This window comes from Alternaria conjuncta (genome assembly GCF_024043145.1).
Source record: "Alternaria conjuncta strain BMP 0040 chromosome Unknown scaffold_7, whole genome shotgun sequence".
Classification (NCBI taxonomy): Eukaryota; Fungi; Ascomycota; class Dothideomycetes; order Pleosporales; family Pleosporaceae; genus Alternaria; species Alternaria conjuncta.
The window spans coordinates 987,690-1,014,017 of NW_026250096.1; the positions used below are offsets into that span (position 1 = coordinate 987,690).

The following is a 26,328-nucleotide window of genomic DNA, read 5'->3' on the forward strand; positions in this document are numbered from 1 at the left end:
TGGCCATAAAATCGTATTTCCGCAAGTGCCGGCCTGAATTCTGGGCTCCGATCCGACAGCACTGTCAACGTCGGGCGGGAGATTTCACGGACGGAGTCAAGCAAGCACCGAAAAGGACCAGCCGGTGCCCTCCGCTTTGGAAGCATACTTCCCGGTTTGGTTACACAAGCCTGTTTGCGGGTTTAGACGCACGAGAGAACAGACGCTGTTGAGGTCGAAGTTGCGGCTACCCGCTGATCACCATGATGAGCCGTCCGCCCCACGCTGCTAATCACGGAGGAGGCTCCGCATCGTGATCTGTAAAGACTCGCTTAGGAGGTTATTAATGGAACCACAGACGTTGTTGACGGGTACCTAGCCGGCACCTGAGCGTTGCGCCTTTCAACAGGAGCTGAGCCGCATGATGAAAGAATATCGCAATGGACAGAAGAAAGAGCAAGAGCTGTACAAGCCGGTAGACCGGATGCGGCATATGCGATATGACTGTTGAGTGGGGTGCAGTACTGGGGTAAGCTGACACGCAGGCATGGTAGCGAAGGCTTCCGCGCATGAAGACGGCATACTCGGAGCGCACTACGACGAGGTACCCGATTTTCACGTAGTGTTCCAAGATGAGTTCTCGCGCAGGTGGTCGACCAGATGACAGTTCATCTCCTTTGCGAGTTTGTGATCGCGATGCAGGAGAAGTTCCGTGCGCTGGAGTTGAGATCGAAATGAGATGTCGGTGGTAGCCTCGAGAGACCCTTCTGGACCACGAGGGTAGCGATGCAGCGTGGACTGCGTACCCCTGGGATGTGGGCGTGTGGCTTTAGTGGTTGAGCTGAGCTGCACCTAAGGCCAGGGTGCAGTTTGTCGAGTTTCATGCGCCCCTAGTGTTCGGATCAGAGTGTGCCACCGTCTGGCACTCGATAGGCTGTGCATTGCGCTCCGGGGCAACTCCCTAGGCATACGATAGCTGTTATCCACCGGCTTGCAGCATAGCTGGCTGCGACGGGGCAGTTGTTTCACCGACGCGTTGCACTGGCGCTTGCACGTCGGTGGCTCTCCCAGTCGTCGCCACAGGCGTTGGGTGCTGGATCCCACGGCGGGCAAAAGCAATGGGTTTCAGATGGGCGTCAATGGCAGCAGCCTTACCGTGCACGCCCACTGCAAACAGCTGGCTAGTGTAATTGCCGGCGCGAGGTTGTTCCTGGGCAAGATGGGCATGACGTGCGATCGATCAGAGGGAACTCGTGCTCGGACCCCCTCATTGGCCACGCTCCCTTGCTCCTTCCTTGTAGGTGCGTTTGCGGTGGCAGCCAAGGAAGGTGCGCTGCAGCTGCCTCCAAGCCTGCCTATTGCCCTCTTGTCCTGCCCGCTTTCTCTCCACGCTCCAGCAGCGGCCCAAGATCTCCTCTTCTTGTTTCATCGCCCACTTTGTGTCTTTGAATCTCTCCCGCCGCATTCCTCCATTATTTGCTATCAGAAGAAAACGCACACCGCCCTCCCGCTGCAGATCCGGCATTACTGTCGTCAGAGGTTCTTTTTTAGCGCCCTTAAGCGAATTGCTCCGCTGCCTCATCCCATCAGCACAGGTTAGATAGCAGCCCACCCTCCCTCAAACGCGCTCCTTTCTCACAAAGTCACGTAGAATTGCACCGCACATGACAGGCAGCATACTCCCTCCGACAATTGACAGCCTGCACCTTACCGCCCCTTCAACGACTCACTTGGCCCTCGTCACCGCAATCTTAGTCAACACCGCACCTGCCGACCGTGCTTAGTCGCCTCGACGGACCCATTTTGGATTTCTAGACGCGACTTCACGCGTCAAAGCGTCTGGAGAGACTATACAAGGCTGTTGGTGCCCTTGTAGCGCAGTCTCGCCATGGCTGCAGCGCGTCGACAACACTCCATGCAGATTTTTCAAGACCCTGTACAGCCTCACGACCACCACCAAGCAAACGCCTTTGATCCACGCGACCTCGACGCCTTCACGTCCATCACCGACGTGTCCAACAACTCAAACACCCTCCTCGCCCCTCCCGCACCCTTCACCGCCAGAGCATCGCCTCGCAAGACCCGCCAAGTCTCCAGCTCGCCTCCACCCAGCGCCCTTACCGAGAAGGGCCTCAACACGGTCAAGATACCGCCGCCGCAAGAGCAGTGGTTTCGCACCGACGCGCCCACCAAGAAGACCCAGGCTGCGCGTTCGCAGGACTCAGATCCAATGGTCGGCGAACTCCAGTACTGGCCCGGCTATCCGTCCCACATGGATAAGGAGAACGCCTACTATTCTGGCCCCGTCATGTCCGCCATGTCAGCGGCAGAGCCACCCCTGAAGCAGGGAAACAAGCGACCACTGATGGACGCCGCCCCGCTACGCGACCGCACCAATATGAACATCACCAAGAAGCAGAAGTTCGTCAAGGACATCAAGATCGAAGACGTGGACGGACCGCTACCCAACCCAGACCAAATGCCCACCGTTGAGGACGACGGCAACAAGCCTTCTTACAGCTATGCGATGCTCATCGGCATGGCTATTCTAAGATCAACGAGCCGTCGGTTGACCCTCGCGCAGATCTACAAATGGATTTCCGACACATTCGCTTTCTACCGCAACTCCCAAGAGACTGGATGGCAAAATAGCATCCGCCACAACCTTAGTCTGAGCAAATCGTTTTCCAAGCAAGAACGCCCCAAGGACGACCCTGGAAAAGGCCACTACTGGGTCATTAATGCTGGATTCGAGAAGCAGTACCACAAGGTCAAGCCCGTTCGCCGACCGGCACCTCCAGAGTCCCTTGCTCCGGCATATGCTAGTGATCTCCCGCGTCCTTCCACATCCATGTCGGCTAGCTTCCCACCCATGAGTTCGACAAAGGGATTTGACTCGAGCAAATTTCCGGAAGAGGCCGAGCTACCTTCTTCCGAAGCTACCATCCCTTGCTCTGACCCTGCTGCGCATGACGGCCATGATCCTATTAGCATGCCACCGCCCCGTCAGATGCCATCTTCGCCTCCACCAGCTGATATCCACTCATCACCTCCTCCTCCTGTCTCTCGATCTCGTTCAGTGCGTGAGGACACACCGCCACGCGCTCCACACTTCGCACCCAACAGCCGTTCGGGCGGACGCCGGCGCAAGTTCAACGGTCTCGGTGACAGCGGTTACTACTCGTCCATCGAATCGTCTGCAACCAAGGGTAACCCAATGGGACCTTTACTCACTTCCGAGGCGGATCTCGATCGTCCCAACCTTAAGCGTGGACGTGCTGAAGAAGAGATTGCCCGGATACGTGGCTCCTCTTACGATTCTCCCACCAAGCCTAGGTCTCACAAGCAGTCTGCCATCTCCTCGCCGGTCCGCCAGGGTACCAAGGTTCTCGATCCTCTTACCCCTGCTATTGTCTTCAAGCGGCCTGCTCTTCCACCCGCTTCTGCATCGCCCAACACCAATCTACGCAACCATCGTAACAAGATGCGAGAACTAGTAGGCGGCTCACCAGACAAGACCCTTGCTATGTGGGTTGACACTTCCTTCCTTGACAACAAAGCTTGGAGCCCAGCTGTATCTATCCCCAACGAAGAAAACGTCAACCTCGTCGGACATGGTTTCGAGAGTACCTTTGACATCTTTGGGGACTTTGGCTACAACGAGAGCCCCCTCAAGCGTTCAGCCAAGCGCCCCCGCCTCGAACGTGCCGTCACCACAAGCGGTGTTCTCGCCGACATTACTGGCGCCAAGGGGAACATGACCAACTCACCTACTCCCAACTGGAAGATGTCATCGTCTTTCCTCAACATCCCAGACCTCTCGCCTGCCAAGAAGATGTCGCCCATCAAGGCTCCCGTGCTGAAGTCTAATGCATCTACCTCTCTGTCCGAGTTCGCTCTTCCCCAGCCGAAGAAAGAGAACGCACACACCGGTCTTACGCCTCCTCAATCCTTCCACGTTCCCTCAAAGCCGCAACAGCCACAGCAGGATGACGAGGACATCTTCCATCTGTTGCACAGTGACGAGTCTGAACCAGGTATTGACCTGCTTCAAGGCTTTGAGAAGATTGGAGCAAGGACCTTGGCCGTCGCTCCCAACGGATCGCCTCAGAAGAAGTCTGCGAGACCAAGCTTGGCTCGTAGTTCTACTACTCGATTCTAAATCGACTACCACCCCGCCATCATAACTGGCTTTTGGCTCAACATTACTTTTGTACGCCACCCCTGGATCTCATCATCTGGATCTGGATACCTCATTCTTCGCCATTCTCGATACCCCTCATCTTGCGACTACATCTTTTAGCTCTTACCTCCTGGCCTTCCATATCACGGTGCCCAAGATCATCACTTCGACTCCTCCTACTTTGGATTATCCATTGGATAACTCCGCCTCACGATGTAACGACCAACGATACCCACGATAGCAACGGCTGGCCCTCCTACTCTTAACGTCTAATTCGACATATCTTCTTATTGGGCGAGGCGTTGTAAGGCCACGCGGACGTACATATTGCCCCTGTCACTGTCTCTACTACGGTGTTCTGGGTTCCTGTTTCTTTGAGCGATGCAAGCGTAATGATCTATTGAGGCGGCTACTGGACTCGAACAGAGATGGTCATTTTTACATGGCATAATTATGATATCGACGAGAATGAGAACATGCCTGAACGCAGCGGATTCCATAGTATTTCTTGCTCAGCAAATTAAACATGTTACCTGATTCTAAACAATGTGCCTGATTACTTCCATCCCAGTTCATGAGCTGCTTAGCTTGGTACCGGTTACAAACATGCGCTTCCGTCAATCTGATGTTTATTCGTATATTTCTGACCAGTCTGCCTCTAATAACAGAACTCATACACCAAATGACGATACGTGGACTGCCTATACACACTAGTACTTCGCGTCGAGATAATTTTCCGTGACCTTTGCTTTTCCCATCCCCTCTTCTCCTAACTCCCTCCCAACGAAAGGCCATTCGTCCCAACAATGCCCCTCCTCCCGCAAAAAGGAACTCTACTTCCCCTCTCTATGCAGCAAGAATAGCGTGCCCTCGGTCCATCGGTCTACCGTTCACCTACCCAAAGTCCGGAACACTAGCCACGATCGTCAATGCACCTGCATACGCAGCGCAACTCTCTAGTCTGTACTTGCCCCACAAATGGACCACGCAGCTAGACCCTAGGGCACGTATGTCGGCAGTCTCGGTAGGTCAAGACGATGGCGTTCCATGGAACGGTATACAGTCGCTTACCCGATCGACAGCGGTAACCAATACTAAACGTGCATGGCGAGGCGGGGCGGACATGCGTGCATGCATAGTCATCATGTAGGAGTAGTATGTACATGCATTCGTACATACATACCCGTAGCGTCCCACGGCAATGTTGAAGTAATCAGAGTTGTGAAAAGAAGTAACGCCGCATAGCAACGTGGTCTGCGCTTCTACACGGCTTCGTAGGCATATACGTACGTGCTTCAATGTGAACCTTGGGATATCTATCTCCTTTGAGGGGAGCCGGATGTACGCATACGGCAACTCTCGCAGAAAGTACTATTTCGAGTTTTATCGCGCATGCTTTACCTCCTTTAGACTCGCGCACTATAGGTTGATCCGGGAAGAGTAGAGGCTTGAGCATATGCAAAAAACATACAACAGCGATTATTCGCCAGTGGTCACCCACCTGACTACTAGTTCGCCGGTTAAAGGTTTATCGTGTGGAGAGCAGACGGGATCCGGAGTAGTCCTTTGCCTGTGGTCGTATGTGGCAGTTTTTGAAAATTTGGCTTTTGTATTGGCAGAGAGAAGCTCACAGGGTTGTGATGTGATCCGCAGAAGTCTTGGGCATAGGGAACCACAATACGGAACATGATGCATGCACACTCCATCTGCAGTAATAGATGAATCGCTCGATAAAATTTCATATGTACCCCTTCTCACGTCCGGTAATCACCGTTGATAGTAACATACTCGTGACTAAAATCACATGTCCAGAAGACAGCCTCCTCGCCTTCCTTCTCACTCAGCCTAACCTTGATCTCCAAATCCTCAGCCTCTAGAATCTTGGCTGCCCTGTTCTCATCAACTTGCTCCGGCTCACCCTTGACAAGTAGCTTCAACTCCTCACTGCCGTCCGTGGGGACAAAGCTAACGCTCGTCTCTTCGGGAACAACGGAGTCGACGCCTTCGGCGTAACCCGTCGCGCACAAGATACGGCCCCAGTTTGCGTCCTTTCCGTACAGGGCTGTCTTGACGAGCGGTGAGCGCGCAATGGTCGAGGCTACGCGGTGAGCATCCTTGTAAGACGCGGCATTTGTCACCTTGATGGTGACAAATTTCGTCGCACCTTCGCCGTCTCTGACGACCAGTTTCGCCAGGTCAATCGAGAAGTCTGTGAGGACTTTTTGGAAAGCGGCAAAGTCTTTGGAATCGGCTGAGGTAATGGGCTGTCCACCGGCGGCACCGTTGGCTAGGATAGCTACTGTGTCGTTGGTAGATGTGTCACCATCGATGGAAATGCTGTTAAAGGACTTTCCAATGGCGGCGACAAGTGCTTGACGGAGCAGGTAAGGGGCGACGGGGGCGTCTGTGCAGATTATGCCTAGAAGCGTGGCCATGTTGGGATGGATCATGCCTGCGCCCTTAGTCATACCCGCAATGTGGTATTCTTGTTGAGTGCTCGGTAACGAAAATGTCTTGGAGAGGAGCTTGGGGAATGTGTCGGTCGTACAGATTGCACGTGCGGTGCCTAGCCAGTGTTCGTGCGTGTCTCCGAGATTGTAGTATGCAGTGGGTATCTTCGAGGTAATTTTGTCAATGGGCAGGCGCTGGCCGATGACACCTGTGCTCATGACAATGCTCCGGCTTCCTTTCAGGTCGTCTTGCCCGTTCTTGTCTTGTATGAAGCACTTGTCGGTTTCATGGCCCATGGAGATAGCATCCTCGATACCTCCACGTCCCGTCACTGCGTTGGCGCATCCTGAATTTACTACGACAGCCCGGATTCCCTCGCCCTTCCTCTTCTTCAGCATGTCCCTGCTGACAGTGACTGGAGCAGCTTGGAACTTGTTCGTTGTGAAGACGGCCGCTCCCGCGCATGGTGTGTCGGATGCGATGAGAGCAAGATCGTCGAAGCGGGTGTTGGACGCCTTGACACCAACATGCGCACTTCCAGCCTTGAATCCGAGCGGGTATGTGCCTGAAGTCGGAACATACTTCTTCTTCGCAGGTGGGATCACGCCGTCGCCGGGTGCAGCGTATGTTCGTATTTGCGAGGTGAAGATACGGTTTGTGCGGGCGAGGAATCGCGGGTTGGGCCGTGTGAGGGGCATTTTGGGATACGTAATGAGCAATCAATTGCACTGTGTGACGATGTTAGCTATGTTGACACTTGAGTCGTTGTTTGCGACTACTGCGATGACCCAGGAACTCTCGCGGCAGCAGCGGTCGAGGGAGCCCAATGCTGGGACCATACATACCCGATAATCTTTTTGTATCCCTTGTGTGTCTGACTCACTCAATTGACGTCCTGCGCCCAATGAGTCTTGCGATGGAAGCTGCCCAAAAAGTTGGAGGATGCGCCTTCCCGCCGTTATCGCTGCCCGCCGATCCGCACGCGAGCCACGTTGAGTCAAAACCCCTGCGCGTCTAGAGCAGCAACGCGCCCAGCGTCGACCCCATCAAATAACACACGAGGATCGCGTACCGCGTCATCACAACCCGCTCCTTCTGCACCAGGTACGGCGCGACAATGAAGAAGATGGCTGCTGTGGGCAGGCTGGCTGGAATTGACATGCGCAGGCCGCGCGCGAGCTGGGCCAACAGGGCGTAGTAGCGGCTATCCAGAGCTACGGGCACGAGGCTGTCGCCACTGTAAAGTACCAGGAATTGGAAGACCGTCAACAGCAATGTTGATACCAGCAATGCGTACTCGATGCCTTCGCGACGGCGTTGTTCCATGTTCCTGACATAGGCGTCAAGAGTGCGTTCGACGACAGGGAGTAGTGGCGTTTTCTCAGAAGTAAAGGACATCATGAATGTGTATTTTTTGGATTTGACGAATATGAGGTTTCTGGATTACGAGGCCTTCTACTTGTTATATGCCAGCCATGCGCTCGGGCGGTACACTCTTTGTTCGATACCAATGTTGGTAGTCTTGGAACGCGCCTTGTGAAACAAGCGGACCCCAGTTGTTTGACATGGCATCTTGGCCTCACTCTCGGCTTCGGTCTTGTTGCGGCAGCCTTGCTCCCTTAAAATTGAGGATGACGAATGGGGAGAGCCCCAGTACCACCCACTCTTTGCAGGCTGTGGCCATCAGCGTTGGCAAGGCATCGCTTGCTGAGAACCTAATATGTGAGCACTCACTCGTGCGTATCAGCATGTGTGGCGTAGCGTAAACTACATCTTGACAAGGTTCCGCTATGTTTGATCTTTCCAAAATAGCTACTAACATCGGATGTGATGTCTTGGCCAGAAAGCGGCTGTTTCGCCAACATTGCGTCACTACCTAGGTACCGAGGTGATCGTTCACCGAAATCGACAAGTCGTCATGTTCCGTTGAAACAGCATGTGTCTGTCCCGGCTACTCATCGCGTCTCAAGATAGTCTGCCCTAGCAGCCTTGCCCATCGATACCACAAGTCCGTGAAAGATAATATAGAGGATGGAAATACTGAAAGCAATCATGGCATTTGACTTCGGCGGGTTTTATCTAGGTAGGTAGCTTTCCCAAGGGTACAGTAAGACGAATCTTAGAGCGATACTCATAAGAGTACATAACCTGAACGTTGCTGCACATGATACTCGTCACTTCTGATTTGCGCCGTGAACACAATATCGCGAAAGCTGATTTTCTGCGACAGTGCGACGATTCATCATGTCACCGCTGTGGGATGCTCCTTGCGTTTAGAACCTGTGTGACCGGTCGAAAGTATGCTTGCTTATAGCATTCCAGACTCCACCTTCGATGAGCAGCAATTCTTAATGGCGTCTAGAACTCATGGTTCCGCAATATGAAAGAGAGGACCCAAGGGTGCGATTACTACAAGGGCGGCCGAAGGGAGGAACACTAGCCGTGAGTAGTCTGCTAGAGCAACATCTCGCTATCGCGCAGATTGGCTTTGAAAGCGAGTGATGGGCCATCGGCTCCGTCTCCCCAAAAGACTGGCATTTTCCACGCTGTGTGGGCGCATATATATCAGCTCTCTATCTTCGTGCACGCAGGTGCGGCGAGAAACGTGGGGAAAGCTCGGGGATCATCTCTGTGTTGTGTTTCAGCCAGCAAAAAAACACCATGAGGAGATGTTCTCCGGCTGTTCGGATGTAAGAACGACGAACAAAAGACTGTCGAGTATATATGGGCGTTTGAGAAGCCATGCTCAGTAGCCTTATGAGAGGTACCTAGGTTGGCTGGAAGGACGAACAAAAAGCGCTAGAAACAGCGCAAGTGCATTACGCTAGCCATTCCAAGATCCCAACCATCGGTGTTGAACTGTTAGATCTTCCGACTTCTTCGAGTATGTGGCAATTTGATATCAATCAGCGTGTTAGTCGTGTTGATCTCATCTTTGCGTTTGTCTGAGCAAATGAGAGATGAACGGGATGATGGCATTTGTTCGTTTGGGTTTAGACGTTCGCATGTGCTGAGGGGAGTCGGTACTTCACGAGAATCTATGCGCGCAAAAGAAATACTTGTCATGTTCATGCGAATGCAAGTGTTATCGTATGGACGGATTGATTTTGTCTGTACCAAGAGCTGGAAAATGCAGGTGTGAACCCCTCTTGTATACTTACCGGCACAGTAAGGAACGACGCAGCAGTCATTGGCTTCACCATGTAGCAGTTGCATGCGAATTCAGTGCCGCACGACTATGGTCGGGATAAATTGCGTCTCATCATAGACCACCGGGGGACCAAGCGGAACGCGCAAAATCGATAATCATCCCGTGGTCAGTGTGGTGATTGTCTTCGAAAGCACGGTAGGCGGTGCTTGACCGTGCTTCCATTGTATTCTACAAAGGCACCTTTATCTGCTTGGTTTCAGGTTTGCGTTCGACATGCGATGATAGAGACACCTCGTCGGCATCACTAATTCACTCACTAAAAAAAGATATTGGACATAGCATGGCCATTTCTTCTACCTTCGTTCTTTACCACACCTAGAAACATTTCTTTACTTCGTTTTATCCAACACACATCGACACCCAACATGAGTCCTATCATTAATATACCCCATGTATGGGCACGCGCAAATACAGCAAGTCCAGTAATGTCAAATCTCGAACCCAACACTCCAAGCACAAGGCCCACGCGCCCTTCAGCGCAGTCAGCATCGTTACCAAGAGCACTCGTCGTAGACTCGTCGACACCACCACTGCCGCCGCCGCCGCCAGCGGTCCCATCGGCCATGAAAAACGAAACACCGTCTGCACACTCAATAGCACGAGGGGGACCAGGAATGACTCTCGGGACAAAAATTGGCCTTGGAATGATACCCGTCATGATCGCCTTTTGTGCGGTATGTATCTTCACCGCATTCTGGTGGCGCAGACGAAAAGCGCGGAAAGCGAGGCAAACTCTGCAAACACCTCCTCCGGCCCCAGAGAAAGACTACATGATACGTTTGCCGTCATTAGACAGCACCCGAAGAGGAAGCAAGATTTTCAACATGTCCGCATTCAGCACTCATGTCTCTGACGGCCGGCACAGAGAAGCCCAGGTTCTCGGTCAAAGCAGAGAGTACATCCGAATGGTGAATCAAGACCAAGAGGACGATGGCGCGGCACCAAAGACACCCGCGCGCAGCATATCGGAGAAGGGTCGCTCCGGTCGAGACTCGCCAATTGATGGGGCTAGCCCATTCCGACTAACACATAGCGAATTGGCCAGGAGGAGTTTGGGATCCGAGATATCAGAACTATGGCCTTCTCCACCACCCACAGCTTGGGTTCGGCGGCAGGGCATTTTGGATTCCCTACCGGAATCGCGATTTGGTCGGGATATGAGCCGGAGATCTTCACAACGTAGTACCAATTCCAATTACAAGCGGATGAGCGACGCAAGCTCGGCCTTCTGAGTTGCTGGAGAGGCGTTTTGGTTAATGGGTTGCGGGCAGGCGGATATCAAACATAGACTGGGTCTTCCCTTACGACTGGACGACTTGCGTAATGGTTCAAGTATACCCACAGGTTGCAGGCGTCCAGGTTGGGGACACCATCATTCACTCACTTTTCTCTGTATACAAGTTAACATTTGAATTATTATGTTCTGGTCAATAGACACACCCTATGCTTTTGTTGTGACCGTGTTCTTAAACTCATCTTGGCGGCCCATTCGGTATGAGCAGCCAACTTCAGTATCTTGTAGCAGTCTACCTGCTGACTGCGCCTGGTTCTGTCGTGTGCGCTTGATTGCGCTTCTTTGTATCCTCCCTGGCAGTATTCGTAGAATGTAGACAGCGTCTATCGCTATTAATCAGAGTATGGGTCTGTCCTCGCAGTTTCCCCTCGTCATACTGCTCAGTCGCTGGAGGCGCACCCTCTGCAGCCGCAGTTCACGCATTGAATCTCCTGGTTCTCCTTGAGCTGATCCCTGGGGACACGGCAAATGCAGGTCGAGCGGAAGTTTGTCTCCTTGGTCTGGATGCAGCGCGTGCAGCATAGCTACTCACAAATTAGTTTGATTCAAGCAGGGAGTTTACCTATATAGAATGGACTTACCTTCTCATAGCCTTGCTTCTTCCACTTGGCGATCAACATGGCATCTGCATAGCCGTTCTTAAGCAAATAGTCGTAGAGCTGCTTGCTGATGGCCTCCTTCTCGTAGTATAGGTCATAGATGTAGCGCGAGCGTTGGTGGGTGATCTGGAAGATGGGCCACGTCATTTCGTACTTCTTCTTGCCCTCGTGCGATGCGTTCTCGGCGTCCTTCATCTTGTTCTGAAATTCCAGCAGGGTGTCCTCGATGTCATCGAAGCCCTCCGGCGGGGCCTTGCGCGAAGCGCGTGCGGTACGGACTGGAGGCATGGTTGGGCTGGTTATAGCAAGCCGAAATCTGCGAATTTGGCGCGAGGTGAAATATCGATTATGGCGACAGATGCGGTCGAGCTTGGAGTATGCTGCAAAGACGTTGACGGTATTCGTGTTTTCGAGAGAGAAGCCTTCGATAACTTCGCGACTGCGCCGGGAGTAAAATCCGCGCTAACGCCAGGCCTTGGCATTCCACTCCCGCGAGCCGCATCGTCACTCCAGCTCCGGCTTCGAGACGACTGGAAGCTCTCCAACACCGCCAACATGGTCATCAACCCCACCTACCTCGCTCAGCGCACGCGCTCCTGTTAGTCGAACACGCCCACGGAACATTGGGAGAATGGAAAGGCTAATGCGGGCACAGCGGTCAACTGGACTGATGCGAAGAAGAGGGTCATTCACAGCTACCGGGACTGGCTCCGATCGGTACGTTGACTCCCGGAGATTACAAGTCTTTTGAAAGGAATTTGGGGTCTGGATACAGCATGTATACGGAGAGAGCTGGAATGAGGGAGGGAAAGCGTGGGATGCGGAGAAGCGGGCAGCAGGACATGGAACCTGGACTGACAATGACTTTACAGGCTCCCGAAATCCAGACCATGTACTCGCTGAACATGCCCGTATCCACGCTTCGGACGAAAATGCGGCAGGAATTCGAGCGGCATCGATACGTGAATCAACTCAAAACAGTAGATGTGCTGTTGTTCAACAGTCATCAGGAGTTCCAGGTACACCACGGACCAACACGATTTGATAGTAGGGAAGGTACTGATAATCGTACAGGAAACACTCAACTTCTGGAAACAATTGTCACACGTTCTCAAATACTTCCGCGCGGAAGAGGATCCCAAGGCCCGGCTACCAAGCAACTTCATCAACGGCTTCTTGGAGGTACGCTCACTCTTTGCGTTATTACTCTCGCGGAATCATATGCTAATGCGCATGTATAGGGTCGCAACTGATTTGTCCATTACCACCAAAGTCCGGGGACAACCAAGAACAAAATTCGGTGTATATAGCTGAAGACAATACCATTTTCCTTTCCTTTCGCCAGTTGACCATGCTATCCTTGAACGCCAGCAATGCAATACTTTCGTAACTATAGGCGTGTTACGGCCCTACTCTTCCATCTTGTTCACAAAGTCATCGCGTGCAATTGTGAACTTCTGCTCGACAACATCGCACATGGCCATGAGATCTTCAAGGCCCTTTTCCAGCACGGTGTATACACTTACACCATCTAGTGAAGTGTTAGTTGTGAGATCAATCTAGCAGCGCGTGTATGACCTACCGTATGTCTGGATGCGCAAGTTCATCTTGGCTTCCGAGGGATGCGGAATGGAGTAACCACAAAATTCGACATCAGGGCTATGAAACCATTAGCGATTTATTCATCTATGCGCTGAGAGGTTTGGCTTACTTCTTATGGATGATGTATCGCAGCGCGTTGCCTAGCGTGTGGTCCTCGCCATCAAACTGGAAAGATGCTGCCGTCTCCGTCGCACCGGACAGCTAAGACAAATTAGATACGCGTTTCTCTATATCACTCAGACCGTACGTACAACTCTGATCCTGTCGCGATCGATCGCCGGATCAATCTCCTCGTTGTTCTCGGAGGTAGGATCCAAGATTGGGACCTGCGTGGGTTCTTCTGTTGCGCCTGGCATTTTGATCTTGTTCCTTGCTCTTAATGACTAGCCGATGTCGGTTGAGAGATAACGCGTTTATATGACTGTGTCTGAATGACGATCCTGTGTTCGAGACGTGACTTCGCGATATCAAAATTTTGGGGCGGACTTTGGTTCGGCGATTCGTTGGTTGGCCAGACTTTTCCAGCCCTATATTGCTTGGCGCCATGACGTGGGGCGTGGGGAAGCCCCTCTGCATCCGCTTCAACTTTTTGTCCCTCGACTTTGCCATCCATCATTGACCGCTCTACAAGCTACCAACACCCCCGAAGCCAGCCGAAATCAATCTTACGAACACGATCGCCACAATGCCGCGCGCCTGCTGCCTCAACCGCGATACGAACGAGACGAAGATCCAGGTCTCGATAAACATCGATGGCGGCGACCTCTCACCCTACGAGCACAGCGACTTCTGGGCGGCCTACGACAAGAAAAGTCTCAACGGCGATGGCGAGAAGGTAGACAAGGACCACGCTACCCAGAAGTCGACATCCCAGGAGATCTCCGTCGACACCGGCATCGGCTTCCTCGACCACATGATCCACGCCATGGCCAAGCACGCTGGCTGGAGTCTGCGCATACGGTGCAAGGGCGACCTGCACATTGACGACCACCACACGAGCGAAGACACCTTCTTGGCGCTAGGCACCGCCTTCAAGAATGCGCTGCAGGGAAGCACGGGTCTGGCACGCTTCGGACACGCATACGCACCGCTCGACGAGGCACTGTCACGCGCTGTCATCGACCTGTCGAACAGGCCATACAGCATCATTGAGCTGGGTCTTAAGCGGGAGAAGATTGGCGATCTGAGCTGCGAGATGATCCCGCACTGCCTCCAAAGCTTTGCGCAGGCGTCGGGCACCACCCTCCACGTTGACTGCATACGCGGTGACAACGATCACCACAGGGCAGAGAGTGCCTTTAAGGCGCTTGCAGTTGCTATCAGGCACGCAACCACTGTGGTGAAGCAGTGGGAGGGCGAGGTCAGGAGTACAAAGGGCGTGCTGTATTGAAACTAGGCAGGTCATGAAAGAAATTTGTCAGCGTAACCCTGCAACCATGCCGTGAAGCCACGCAAGCTACTAACAACGATGTAGCGGCTTTAAAGACCGTCATGTCCATTTTTTTGGTGTACTAATACATACATCGTTGGGTTATTGAGTCATTACCCGGTTAACCTGTCATCACCGTGCTCTATAGTCCACATGCTACAGCCACGTATCGACGCGGCAAGATCCTAGAACTAAAGCTTTAGATTCCACTCCCTAGCTCTCGTAGGCGAAGGTGCTGTGAAGACTGTGAAATTTGATACTTATCGTATAGCGTATAGCATGCACACGCATACCGACTTAACGCTCGGTAGTATCTTTATATCGTACTGCATCTGCTACAACCTGTGATGCACCATGAAAGCTTTTACAGTCTGTACATGTATTGAGAAGGCTATAACTACATTCGAAAAGTTGGACTATTAGTAACCTAGTTGTTACGCCAAACATTGTCTCCTTATCCTCACTGAAGTTTATTTAAGAGCGAAGCTAGTCTTGGTTTCTGCTATTCGAAATCATGCGTTATGCTATTAAGAGCCCTCTATTACCACCCTCTTCTAACGGCCTAAAAAGTTGTAAATGTCTTGTCCTTTCAATACTACTTCAACCTGTTCTTGCTCGGGTACTGATGGTAACTACCCTGGTACTGGTACGGGCACGTTCGTTTTCTTTGCTGAACTCCCGTCTCCTGTTAGTACATGGTATAAAACCGCAGCAGCGCTGAGTTGAAAAGATGCTGTTACAGCATCTGGGATTTTCTGTTGATAGCCTGTTCCGGCGACTGTGAACGAAGGAATGACACATTTATCCTTCTAAGTGCGCTCCTTAAGAGGACATCCAAGCTAATCCTAAGTGATATGTATGTTGGCTCTATACTGAACGAGTAGATATAATATAGGTAACCTTGAAGAGCCGGGGTTTGACAGAGAATAATACAGCACGTTTTCTAAGTAGCACATCCATGGGGTGGTGCCTTGAAAGGGTTCATTTGGATCGGCGCTATGCTCGAGCAGTATCTTTATTATGTCGTAATGTCGACGAACTGACCACGACTTCGTCGAGAAGTTCTATAGTAGAGACACTAGCAGAGGTGGCCAAGCTTTCGATCTGGTCGTGATCAGAGTTGGATCATGTCGCAACATAAGCGACACATATTTGGGTGCGCAAAAGGCGAGACCCACGGCGAAAGTGTTAGGATAGAACTCTTTAGAGACAATGCCCATGATGATATCCTTGAGCTTCATCTCCTGTGTGAATGGGAAATTGAGTAAATCGTCAAGTTTGGACCAGTGTGCTTTCATCTGCTCTTCCTCTGTCTGTTCCATAATTCGCACTAAATTGTACAGTAAAGTGCAGAGATTTTTTTCCACATCATTTGGATCTTTCTTCCCGAAGTGATACCCACTATCCTGAGTCGAACCAAGCGTCCATGCGATAGATGCCTCTGCCTTGAGAGCGGCCATCGATGCTTGGGCATAAAGCTCAGGCATTTCGAATGCCATACCGGCTTCGGCCATGATCTGGTGTTTCATATCATTTCTGTCAAGAAGTTCTGCCATAGATCTGTGTGCTAGTCCGACACATTCGAGGCCCAGCTCTGATATCTCGTGCTGGACTCCACGAAACTCATCGATCTGATAGCCCCGTCGGGAGGCTCTGAATTCTAACAGCCCTCTAGTGCGCGCGTTGAATCTTCTACGAACTGTGGCCGCGAATAATACCACGTCTTCACCGTTCATGAACTGTTGAAGGCTCGGGGCATCTAATATCTGTTTGCGACTTTCATCGTCCAAGTAATGGTGTGTAAGAAGTGTCTCCTGTTCGGGCATTGTACATAGTAAGAGTGAGCGAGCGGTGTTTCTGCGATACTCAGGCTCAATAGTTGACAGTATGTGCATGTACATTTCATCCAGTTCGTGGGGAAGACGCATCAGTCGCCCTTGGAGGTCAGAAACACGGTCCGCGTTAGTTAACCCGTTGAGCAAAGAATTGCATGCGAGGTAGACCCAAAGGAAGACTCCTTCCGCAGCGGAGGTGATACTTGTGATGAGGGTTGCATAGCCAGGATCCTGTGATACGAGTTGCGCAAACGCAGGGTGTTTCCTCAGCGTATCTTCGGTGTATGCTTTGATGTCCCTTGAGGTCAAGTCGTGTATGGGTATGCAGAAGTCTCCATCCTTCCCCAAATGTATCTCAAACTCATTTAGGGGTCGACTAGTCACGCAAAGCTTTGCTGAAGGACTTGCCTGTATAGCGCGAAGCAGCCGTAGTAAGTCTTGTACATCCGGCGCCGAATTTTTACGTATCTCTGCACGGTCGTCAAACTCGTCGAGGCCATCGATGATGAACAACATAAATATGTTGAAGCTCGGCGCCAAGTTCAAAAGATCCTGGAAGCCATTCCACAAAACGTCCTGTGGAAATTGAAAATCTGTCCCGGCGTGCGTCCATTCGCGTCGTGGAAAAGCTTTCGGGATAAGCTGAGGGCATTCCTTAAGAGCCTGGTAGAGTATTGACTGCAACAATCCCCTGAGTGACCGTTGCAGAATCGTTCCTTGTCTCCAGAGGTAACAGTCGATGACGAGCAATGAGCGTGATCCCAGCCAGGATTGACAATGCAATCTCAGATCCGGGTGAGTAGTAATGAACTGACCGATGCGAGGATATGAAGTTAGTGTACGAACCGGACATTCGATATATTCAAGAACTTACCTTAATCAAAGTGCTTTTCCCCGCACCAGGTTTTCCGTACACCCAGAACACGTTTCTGTTAGGATCGTCCAGCCGTAACCAGTTCTTAAACTTATTTCTGTGAACAGATCCAAACAGGTCTCCAGCCCCATCGAAGATCCAACCAAACGTGTCTTCATGCGCTCGCTTTACTTGATCGGCTCTACTCCTGAGTTCTGAGAAATAGAGTGCGTGTAGACACTGCCTATTCGCCTGGGAATCTTGTTGATCTTTGAGCCATCTTTGTAACTCTACCACGAGCTCTGCTGTAGCGTTCGCGGTGTTCGAGTTATTTTCAGTTACTTTGCGAACCCTGCTCAGGTGCTGCTCGATGATCTTCATGTCATGGTCGATGGAGAAGTTGTGTGACGCTATCTTATCGCCAAGGTGGACAACATTGCGATCTATGTTCGGGATGCGGGTCATGACAATGTGCGCCTTAAGCTCTTCTGATAGTCGGTCAACTTTTGCCTGAGACTCGTACAGCTGGCGCTGCTTGCGCCGTGCTTTGAATGCTGCAGCCGAGGCATGAAGGAAGGTACGGGGACCCTTCAGTCGAAGCGAATCCAAGAGAGCTATGTGCTCGTTTATAGCGACCTCGCTTTGAACAGCGAGACTCTGGATAATGTCGCCGTTGTGATTCTGCTGCAGGTCCGCAACATCTCGACGTAGGATCTCCACGGCTCTATGTAGATCTTCGTGGTCTTTCGGTAAGCCGTTACGAGAAGTTTGGATCTCCTTTGCGGTTGCGATGATCTTTCGAGAGAGTTCGGCAATTTGTATAACATTACATGCCAACGAGAAGGCAGCCACACCCTCCATGGAGAAGCGACAGTAAAAGCTTGTTCAGAGATCGGAAGAACAATGGAGTTGTTCTGTGAATGTGCCGGTGACTGCCAGGAATGTCCCACCGGAATGATAGATGTACTCTTGCTACTCACATGACAGCTGATCAGCGGTTGAGATTGTGGCTGCGGCACAGCATGAGGGGTCGACACATCAAGCGTTATGATACGGCAACAATCCTTGCAAGCTGCATCGTCGTCCGGCCTGCTACATAATATAGATAGGTTCGCATTTTCTGACCTGTACCGCTACGCAATTTACTGTTAGCTTCGTGATTCCTGATCGTATGCTGGTGAGATCAGAGATGCTGATAACTTCATGTACCCTCTTGTTCGAGTATCGCATCAATCAGTACGAACTGCTTGATTGACGAGACTGGGGTGCATTATTGGATAGCGGCACCGAGATACTACCGATTGGTATTTCTGAATGAAAGACTCGAAATGTTGTTTGTTTAGGCCTCTGCCCCTCACAGATCTGTACGCGGATCTAGCAAGAGAGTCGAGCCCCTTCTTCGGATTTGAAGCAGCATGAAGTGCGCAAACGTAGCGAGATGATTTGACGAGCGTCCATCGCTTTCCCATAGCGGAAGCGGGACCACAGGAAGATGAGGCCCATTTTTTGGTGCATATGCTGCGCGTCGCAGCACCAGTCGTGCATGCGGGGGGACGTGTTACTGGCGGTGTCATCATACACGCGACTTCTCCAAATGCGTCAATGCCTAGTGCCAGCAGAAGGCGCGCTGTGTGTTCATGCGGCTTCGAAAGTGGAGATGAGAGAAAAGGGGACGCTGCGATGCGACGCACCTCGAGGTTGCAGGCACGACTATGTGGAAGGACCAGTCGGCCTGCGCTAGCCCGAATGAGACCCGGAGTAGAAGCCGCGTCAAATGGACAGTTCAATATGGCCTTTTCAATGCTTCTGAGGAAGTTCACCATTATGACCACTTAGTATGGGGTTTAAAGACTCCAAGTCGAGAGTTTGCACTTCGACATAGACTCGCGCGCGCGTGGTGTCGGAAGTGAAGACGGTAGAAAGGTTATCAAAGCTTAGAGAACCGTGGCTGGTCCGTTTAACGATCAGCCTGAGCTTCTGGTCACGGATGGAACAATACTCAAAAAGCTGATGTTTTACTTTCATTGTGCTCAAGGATATCTTTAGTGGCTCAATGACGCCTGCAATGCAATAATACCTGTGTAAATCCAGGCTAATGTACAGAATAACAATGCTCAAAACCTGGTAGATATACGTGAGATGGGTGTGATCGAGTCGTGGAGCAGGAGAAACATACCTTATTTCATAATTACCCGCTCTCGTCATGTAGCGCACCCACTTTACACTGCTGTAGTTGCTCTTCTCAAACACCTTCAGGTATCGCACAAGTAGCCCCGAACTGGTGAACATCAACAATGAGAAGCTCAGATTGAGCGGTGGTCGGGACCACGCCTTCTGGTTGGTCATGCTGGTTAAGCTGGCCTCAGCGCTTAAGACGAACTCGCTTTGCCCCGTGAACCTCGGTATCTTCCAGACGATGTTGTTGTGCTCCGGCTCGTACTTGGCTTTGCCTTGTGATGTCCGCTCGGTGATGCGCGCCGTGTTGAGGGGTGTTGGTATCCGCACGACAACATTTGTCGCGAAAAGCTTGGAGCCATAGTTGGCGCGAATGGCGATGCTGTATTCGACCTTGGTTTTGCCAACCTCGTTGACAATGGCATGCACCTTGAAAGGCAGGTTGACGTTCTCAGTCGCTCGGTAGCGCATCAGCTCGAACTCGCCGTCGGGCGGAACAAAGGATATTATCCTGTCCGCATCGAACTTGCCCAGCTTCACGCATTGGTGGAATTGACAATCCTCCAACGTCACACTTCCCGCTGCTGCCCTTGTAGCCTTCGCGCCTGCCTTGTTTCCAGACGGTTGTTGTAGATGATCTTCGCCCAACGTTAGTCGGTCGTTGAGACCGAACTTGCACTCGGGTGTGCCCGAAAGATATGCGCGCATTATGATCTGTCCGTTCACGTCGGCTCGTAATACTGTTCCCGTCGCGGACATGAGCAGGTTGACGTCCTCGATGACATCGACGAAGGCTTCGTTCTTGCGGTACTTGATATCGGCCCGCCGCCAGGAAAGGGCACCGGTTGCTTGCATTGTGATCTTCGAGGAGTCCTCCTGTGATTTTGTCAGCTGTTGTTGCTCTGGTCGCGCTCGATGTGACCTACCATTGCCCTTTCCGACTTGACACCTTCAGTTGTAATGTACATCTTCAACGTGTCTGTCTCTGTATTCTGTGGGTATCCAAAATCCAGAATCTCGTCCAGTAGCTCATAGACCAGTACGAAGTTGTTCTTGACGGCCTCCTCGTCGAACTTGCCGAAGTAAGCCTTTCCCAATCCCACCAAGCGGTACAGAAACTCAAAGACGAGCGCCGCATTGGCATTGCTCTTAGTCACGGCGACCAGGTATATGTTCTCGTGTTTGACATGGCTAAAGGTGGTGGAGCCAAGGGTGAGGATGGGCGAGCGTACTTGGGCGTTGGAGATGACCTGAATGCGGAAGACATCGGCAAGTCGCGGGCGGCAGTCGTTGCGGAAGGCGCGAAAGATGAGGTTCTCACCCTTCTGGTTGAAGATGAGAATTCCAGAGAGCATGGCAGCGACGTGGAAGGGGACAGCGGTTGTCGGCAGGGAATTGGCTGGCTTCGGCGTGTTGATGCTCGGAGCTCCACCCACCACGCCGCCGCGGGATTGAGCTTGGACCATCTCGCTTGTAGCGATTAGGGGTCTCAGGGACGGCTTGTATCCTCGTCGTAATCAGGGCACGCCATCCAAGTATCAATCGAAGCAGCGATACAAGAGCTTCAGCAGTCTCAACCGGAGTGCTGCGATCAATTCTGACTGTATATAACGAATAGTAGAATATCTCAAACACACACGCGCAGAGATGGGCGCTCCCTAGATGTCGAGAGCAGCGTTCGTTCACATCGATACGGATCGAGTACGACATCGAGTATGAATTCTTTGAGAGACCGAGTCCATCAAAAGCTGCTGTTGGAACGACCTTGTACTTTCTTCAGACTGAATTCTACACCGTTCGCTCAACCATCCGTAGTACTAGACCACGGTTTGAGCGTCGGAAGTTTCTGCGGATCCAGCTTTGCCATCAAAGCAGTGTACTCCTCCGCAGTAAAGCTTCTCTTTATCTCCTCCATCCTTATACCAATTTCATTACGCTGGTGATATAGAGTCGCGTATTCTTCCTCCAACGTGGTAAATTGATTCGACGCAGGTGTACTAGGGAACTCGCCTCGAGGCTCTGGCGTCTCTTCTGTCGATATACCTGACATTGGACTACTGCGTCGTCATTATGCCTTCCGGGCAAATGCTCTCAAATTGTCACTTACCGTATACTTGACTCTTGAGGTAATTCGACTGTAGTCGGCACCAGACCTGGCGACTTCGACAAGTTCTTAGGTCGATTCGGCTTTCGAGACCTGATTTGGTCTTCGAATTGACCTCCTAAACTTGGCTGCGGGTGGAAGAAAGCTCTAGAATCTTGCGTATATGGCTGCGTTGTAGGGAAAGGCGTTGCGCCGTAGTCATCGGGCTGAGGAGCTTGCCCATACCCCGCATACGCTGGTCCCGATGTGATTTGAGGACTACCAAAGAATGAATCTGAATGGGGATGTGGGCGGTGGTCATCCGGTATCGTAGGACATCGAGGTTCCGTACGCCATGGATCTTGGACAAAGTTAGGACGGTCTCGACTGTTTTGTAGGGACTCCCCCTCACTTTTGCCGCGCCCGGTCATATTTTCGTTATACTTTTCCACCTTGGGGTTGTGCGTTCTGTGGATGAGCGGCTGCGAACTGTCGCTTTCAAGGGTAGAGGGTGCCGCAGTGGTAGAGCTCGCACGGGTCTGCTCTTAGAGGGCTTTCATTGCCTTGGCTTGCGTCTATAAAAGAAAGAAATTAGTACAGGCGGCACGTCATACTTCGTCCATTTCTGGATGACTATGTATTCGTCGTTGAAATCGCTCGCTCGCTTGCATTTGCTCACGTGCGGTGAAGTCTACAGCATCGCAATATGGGAACAACTGAGGATTTGGTCCACTCGATTTTAAATATTTGCGTGTATGGACTGGAAGATAATACAGCCCCCGAGGCGTGCGCTTTACATGACATCGTGCGCCTCCAATAACCCGGAGATCTCCTCTACGACCTCCTCAACACACTGTCCAGCATCTACAGGTATCACATCCGTCTCAGATATATCAGCCGTCTCCCAGATGGCCATTTGACTCTCCACCATATTCTCTTTCATGTAATGACCACCTCTTCCCTTCGTTCGACGCACAAGCTCTTCCGGCTCGACTTGCAAGTCCACAAACACAACCTGTATCTTTTCATCCATCAAAACCCGGAACTGATCCCGGTATGACTTCTTCAAAGCCGAACAGGAGACGAATACGCGCCCCTGATCTTCCTTGGTCACTGTATCGAGCGCTCGCTGTCTAACGCGCGCAAGCCAAGGGGCGCGAGCGACGTCATTGAGGGGTGTACCGGCAGCCATCGATACAATGGCTTCTTCGGTGTGTAGTTCGTCGCCCTCGATACAAGGTGCTTTGAAGTGAGCGCCGAGGCGTCGTGCGACAGTGCTTTTCCCGCTACCACAAGGCCCGGCAACTACAACGACAACGCGTCTCATCGGCTTCGCAACCGAAGTAGTACGTATCTGCCAGGCAGCACTTTGGAATTGTCTGACAAATGTCTTCACAAAGGCTGCATCCAATACAGGCGCTGTCTCAAGAGAAGGCGAGAAAGCTCTGGCGACAGTGGTATCATATGTACGCGAAGGACCGAAAGCGTCCTTGTCGTACTTGGATGCGAAGAAGTCAGCAAGCTTGATGGGTGGGTTCGCTACCGCATCCTGGTTGGACTCGCGAAGCCTGCGCACCCACTCCTTGGGCTCAACTTCATCAAATTGGAGGCCGGCTTCTCGAAGGGCTGGAAGTAGATCGTCGGTCCAAGAGAAGGTCTTTGCGTTGGTGACATTTGCCACTATGGATCCAGCGTCGCTGAGCGAGATCTCCGTCACGGCTTTCGCAATAACATCGACTGGTGTCCAGCTTAGGGATTCTTGCAGTCGAGGTAGCGCACCGACAGTAAGAGCGGACTGCATCATGAGAGGTATTGCTTCAGTTGAGTTCCACACGCCATGGACAGTGTCCGCGACGATCTGACCGACGCGCAGGACTCGCGCTTTGACACCAGTCTCCTTCGCTGCAGCCAAGCACAAGTGTTCGGCAACACATTTGCTCTGGGTGTATCCCATGCCCTGAGCCCAGTCAAGCTCGGCTAATCGCTCAGGCGTGCGCGTATCGGGGCATCGTGCGACGGTACTGACCGAAGAACAAAAGTCGAAGGATGCAGGCTTGGTCGATGATGAAGTGAGGCAGAGGTCAATCAGGTGACGCACGCCAGCAATGCAGTCCTTTTCAAATGACATTAGGTTCTTGTTAAAGTTGACGCTCCATGCGCAGTGAATAACACTGGTAAGACCTGAAGCAACACGCGCATAAGTCGCATCGTCTAAGCCGAGATGGGGCTCGGACAAGTCAGAAGGTATGGCTTGTATTTTCCTGCGTCCCGAGAGCGAAAGGGTGTGGTATAGCTTTCGCTGTATGAGAGACTCTCGAACCCGGCGAGCTGCTGTCTTGTAGTCTTTCGCTCGTACAAGACAGTAAACTATGTCAATATCCGAGCGGTGGAGTAGTTGTACAAGAACATGAGCACCAAGCGAACCGGTCGCGCCAGTAAGCGCAGCTTGACGTCTAGCAATGGGCTCGAAGTTGCTGTATTGAGCAATAAGGTCTTGCATTTGCGCAGTGACCGACACAACTTGTTCCTCTTGCCCGGTGCGAAGACTGTCGAGATGTGCGGCGAGAGATGCAATAGAAGGGTGATCAAATACCACATTCTGGCCGAGCTTCTTGTCACCGATATTGACGTTCTTGAGAATCTCCGTCCGGATTTGGATCGATTGCAGCGAGTCCAGGCCTAGCGAGAAGAAATCTGTGGTACGTCCGATTTCCCCTGCCTGCGTCAACTGTTTGGCCAGGACAGTACGTAAGAAGTCCTCAAGTTCCGGAACATTCAATGTTTTAAGATCTCCTTGAGCTGATGCAGCGGTATCGTATGCGTTGTCGATCTCATTGGCATATTGCTTGTAAAACTGTTGTCTTATCACACTGCCTTTGTCGGTACGCGGAAATTGACAACCGTAAGGTAGGATCTGAACCATGTCCCTGGAAATCCTGGCGTACGCTTCGGCCGTCTGATTCGCAGCCTCAATAACAGGCCAGATCTCATCCACGACTTTCGACTTCGGCATGCCCTCGATTGCTGGGACCACAAGAACGCCAAGGTATGGTCGACCTGAACCAAAGACAACCGTCTCGGTTACAGCTCGATGGGACCGGATCGTTCCTTCCATCATGACTGGGTTGAACTTTTCGCCATTCACCAATACGATTGTATCATCGAGACGCGCAATGTATTTCCATGCCTTCTCAATCGTAGGGTGTGGTTCGAACAGGTCTTTCGTGGCGTAACTGCCATCTGGTAGGTTCGAGGCGACTTTCGCTGGCCAACCCGGCAGAACCGTGCATTCGTAGAGATTGGGTCCGCGCGATACCCATCGAAGATACGGCGATAGTTTCGGCGACTCGCGAACGTAGTTCCATACCTTGTCGTCGGCAGGTCGGAAGGATGTCATGAGTTGGCCTACTTCAGTGCTGCTCATCGTAAGCTTGGCTTTGCTGTAAGTGATCACATGAAACTTACGCCCCATAGTGGCCGACAAGATTGACGCCGCTGTTCACCAATAGGTCGCCCAGCGCGTCTGGGCAGGCACTCCCTCCGTACATGACGATCTTGAGTTGCTTCAATAGCTCGATTCCCTCATCCGTCTCAGAGAGAAGCTTGAGCGCATAAGGCACACCATAGAAGACCTCAAATCTATGCTGCCTCAATATCGTAGCCAAATAAGATTGGGTCAAGGGCAGGTCGGCGTTGTAGATATGGATGGATTTGCCACTGTATATCGCGCGGAAGAAGTTGCAAATGCCGTGATTGTGATACAGCGGAAGGGTAATGAATGCTTTCATGTCCATACTGATGGCATAATTGGCGATTGCACTTCTCTGTGGCTGGTATATTGGCTTCGGCAGTCCGGTAGAGCCTTTCCTCACGTTAGCTCAAACATCAACAGACTGTTGGATAGAACATACCACTGGAGTGTATAATGTAGATGTTGTTCGAGGCTTCGACTGTATGGTCGAGTTGGTAGTCAAGGCGGGTGTCTGCATGAACTTCAACAGGAAAGTTGTAAGTGTCAGGCCTGGCAATTTCGCCGATCTGCAACCCTGGTATGGCTCTCTGAGCGTCGATTGCAGATCGCGCATATCGTGAATCTGCCAGCAAATAGGTGGCTCCGGTGGTGGTGATGAGAGAGTCGACAGCTGCTTGAGATATACGCGTTGAAAGGAAAAGTACCGTATGGCCCAGTTTGGTAAGCGCAAGCATCGAGACAATGTAGTCCATATTACTTGGTCCGAGCACGGCTACTGTGGTTGGCGTTTCCGCAGAACCCGATCTTGTAGGGATGAAGGTCTGATAGTGTCGAGCTACTCTGTACGCGAAGACGTCCAGCTGCTGCATGGTATAATCCACGAAGTCAACACCAGAGCTCGGATACGATACGATGGTGACATGAGGATCACGACGCGCGCGATGCCGGACGAGCGCATCGACTGTCTTTATTGAGGATTCGTCCGGTTGAAGGAGGTCATCTCGCGCACGTCTGAATGTGGATGGTGGTGTTGACGGCCGTAGTGGCGCAGGGATAGCTATCTGCGCTGGTGCCATAGTGATTGTGGCTTGTAACAAAGGCTTGCTCGAAGTGATATGAAAGAGAGGCTGTGCTTTGAGAGGTCAAAACCGATGCTAATCGT

The 26,328-nt window shown here is 51.8% G+C and overlaps 9 protein-coding genes across 9 annotated transcripts; 3 read left to right on the plus strand and 6 right to left on the minus strand.

Annotated features, from left to right (window-relative positions):
• Positions 1 to 1,867: 1,867 nt before the first annotated feature.
• J4E85_005449 (uncharacterized protein) lies at positions 1,868 to 4,141 on the plus strand (the record flags this gene model as incomplete). Its single annotated transcript, XM_051469694.1, has 1 exon — positions 1,868 to 4,141. One exon carries the CDS (start codon positions 1,868 to 1,870, stop codon positions 4,139 to 4,141), a length of 2,274 nt encoding a protein of 757 aa, XP_051326525.1.
• A 1,775-nt stretch (positions 4,142 to 5,916) lies between these two features.
• On the minus strand, positions 5,917 to 7,311 carry J4E85_005450 (uncharacterized protein; the record flags this gene model as incomplete). Its single annotated transcript, XM_051469695.1, has 1 exon — positions 5,917 to 7,311. The coding sequence occupies one exon, from the start codon at positions 7,309 to 7,311 to the stop codon at positions 5,917 to 5,919; it is 1,395 nt and encodes a 464-aa protein (XP_051326526.1).
• A 4,187-nt stretch (positions 7,312 to 11,498) lies between these two features.
• On the minus strand, positions 11,499 to 12,005 carry CWF14 (G10 protein; the record flags this gene model as incomplete). Its single annotated transcript, XM_051469696.1, has 2 exons — positions 11,499 to 11,642; positions 11,700 to 12,005. The coding sequence occupies 2 exons, from the start codon at positions 12,003 to 12,005 to the stop codon at positions 11,499 to 11,501; spliced, it is 450 nt and encodes a 149-aa protein (XP_051326527.1).
• Positions 12,006 to 12,272: 267 nt separating this feature from the next.
• J4E85_005452 (uncharacterized protein) lies at positions 12,273 to 12,970 on the plus strand (the record flags this gene model as incomplete). Its single annotated transcript, XM_051469697.1, has 5 exons — positions 12,273 to 12,315; positions 12,373 to 12,434; positions 12,590 to 12,736; positions 12,792 to 12,899; positions 12,959 to 12,970. 5 exons carry the CDS (start codon positions 12,273 to 12,275, stop codon positions 12,968 to 12,970), a joined length of 372 nt encoding a protein of 123 aa, XP_051326528.1.
• Positions 12,971 to 13,126: 156 nt separating this feature from the next.
• Positions 13,127 to 13,675, minus strand: RPC19 (RNA polymerase subunit AC19; the record flags this gene model as incomplete). Its single annotated transcript, XM_051469698.1, has 4 exons — positions 13,127 to 13,248; positions 13,300 to 13,376; positions 13,429 to 13,520; positions 13,571 to 13,675. 4 exons carry the CDS (start codon positions 13,673 to 13,675, stop codon positions 13,127 to 13,129), a joined length of 396 nt encoding a protein of 131 aa, XP_051326529.1.
• Positions 13,676 to 14,004: 329 nt separating this feature from the next.
• PTH3 (Imidazoleglycerol-phosphate dehydratase) lies at positions 14,005 to 14,709 on the plus strand (the record flags this gene model as incomplete). The annotated part of the gene is made up of 1 exon (XM_051469699.1): positions 14,005 to 14,709. One exon carries the CDS (start codon positions 14,005 to 14,007, stop codon positions 14,707 to 14,709), a length of 705 nt encoding a protein of 234 aa, XP_051326530.1.
• Positions 14,710 to 15,812: 1,103 nt separating this feature from the next.
• On the minus strand, positions 15,813 to 18,297 carry J4E85_005455 (uncharacterized protein; the record flags this gene model as incomplete). The annotated part of the gene is made up of 2 exons (XM_051469700.1): positions 15,813 to 17,159; positions 17,458 to 18,297. 2 exons carry the CDS (start codon positions 18,295 to 18,297, stop codon positions 15,813 to 15,815), a joined length of 2,187 nt encoding a protein of 728 aa, XP_051326531.1.
• A 1,253-nt stretch (positions 18,298 to 19,550) lies between these two features.
• J4E85_005456 (uncharacterized protein) lies at positions 19,551 to 20,966 on the minus strand (the record flags this gene model as incomplete). Its single annotated transcript, XM_051469701.1, has 3 exons — positions 19,551 to 19,557; positions 19,613 to 20,487; positions 20,538 to 20,966. The coding sequence occupies 3 exons, from the start codon at positions 20,964 to 20,966 to the stop codon at positions 19,551 to 19,553; spliced, it is 1,311 nt and encodes a 436-aa protein (XP_051326532.1).
• Positions 20,967 to 22,487: 1,521 nt separating this feature from the next.
• On the minus strand, positions 22,488 to 26,242 carry J4E85_005457 (putative NRPS-like protein biosynthetic cluster; the record flags this gene model as incomplete). Its single annotated transcript, XM_051469702.1, has 3 exons — positions 22,488 to 25,110; positions 25,160 to 25,556; positions 25,606 to 26,242. 3 exons carry the CDS (start codon positions 26,240 to 26,242, stop codon positions 22,488 to 22,490), a joined length of 3,657 nt encoding a protein of 1,218 aa, XP_051326533.1.
• Between the last annotated feature and the right edge of the window lie 86 nt (positions 26,243 to 26,328).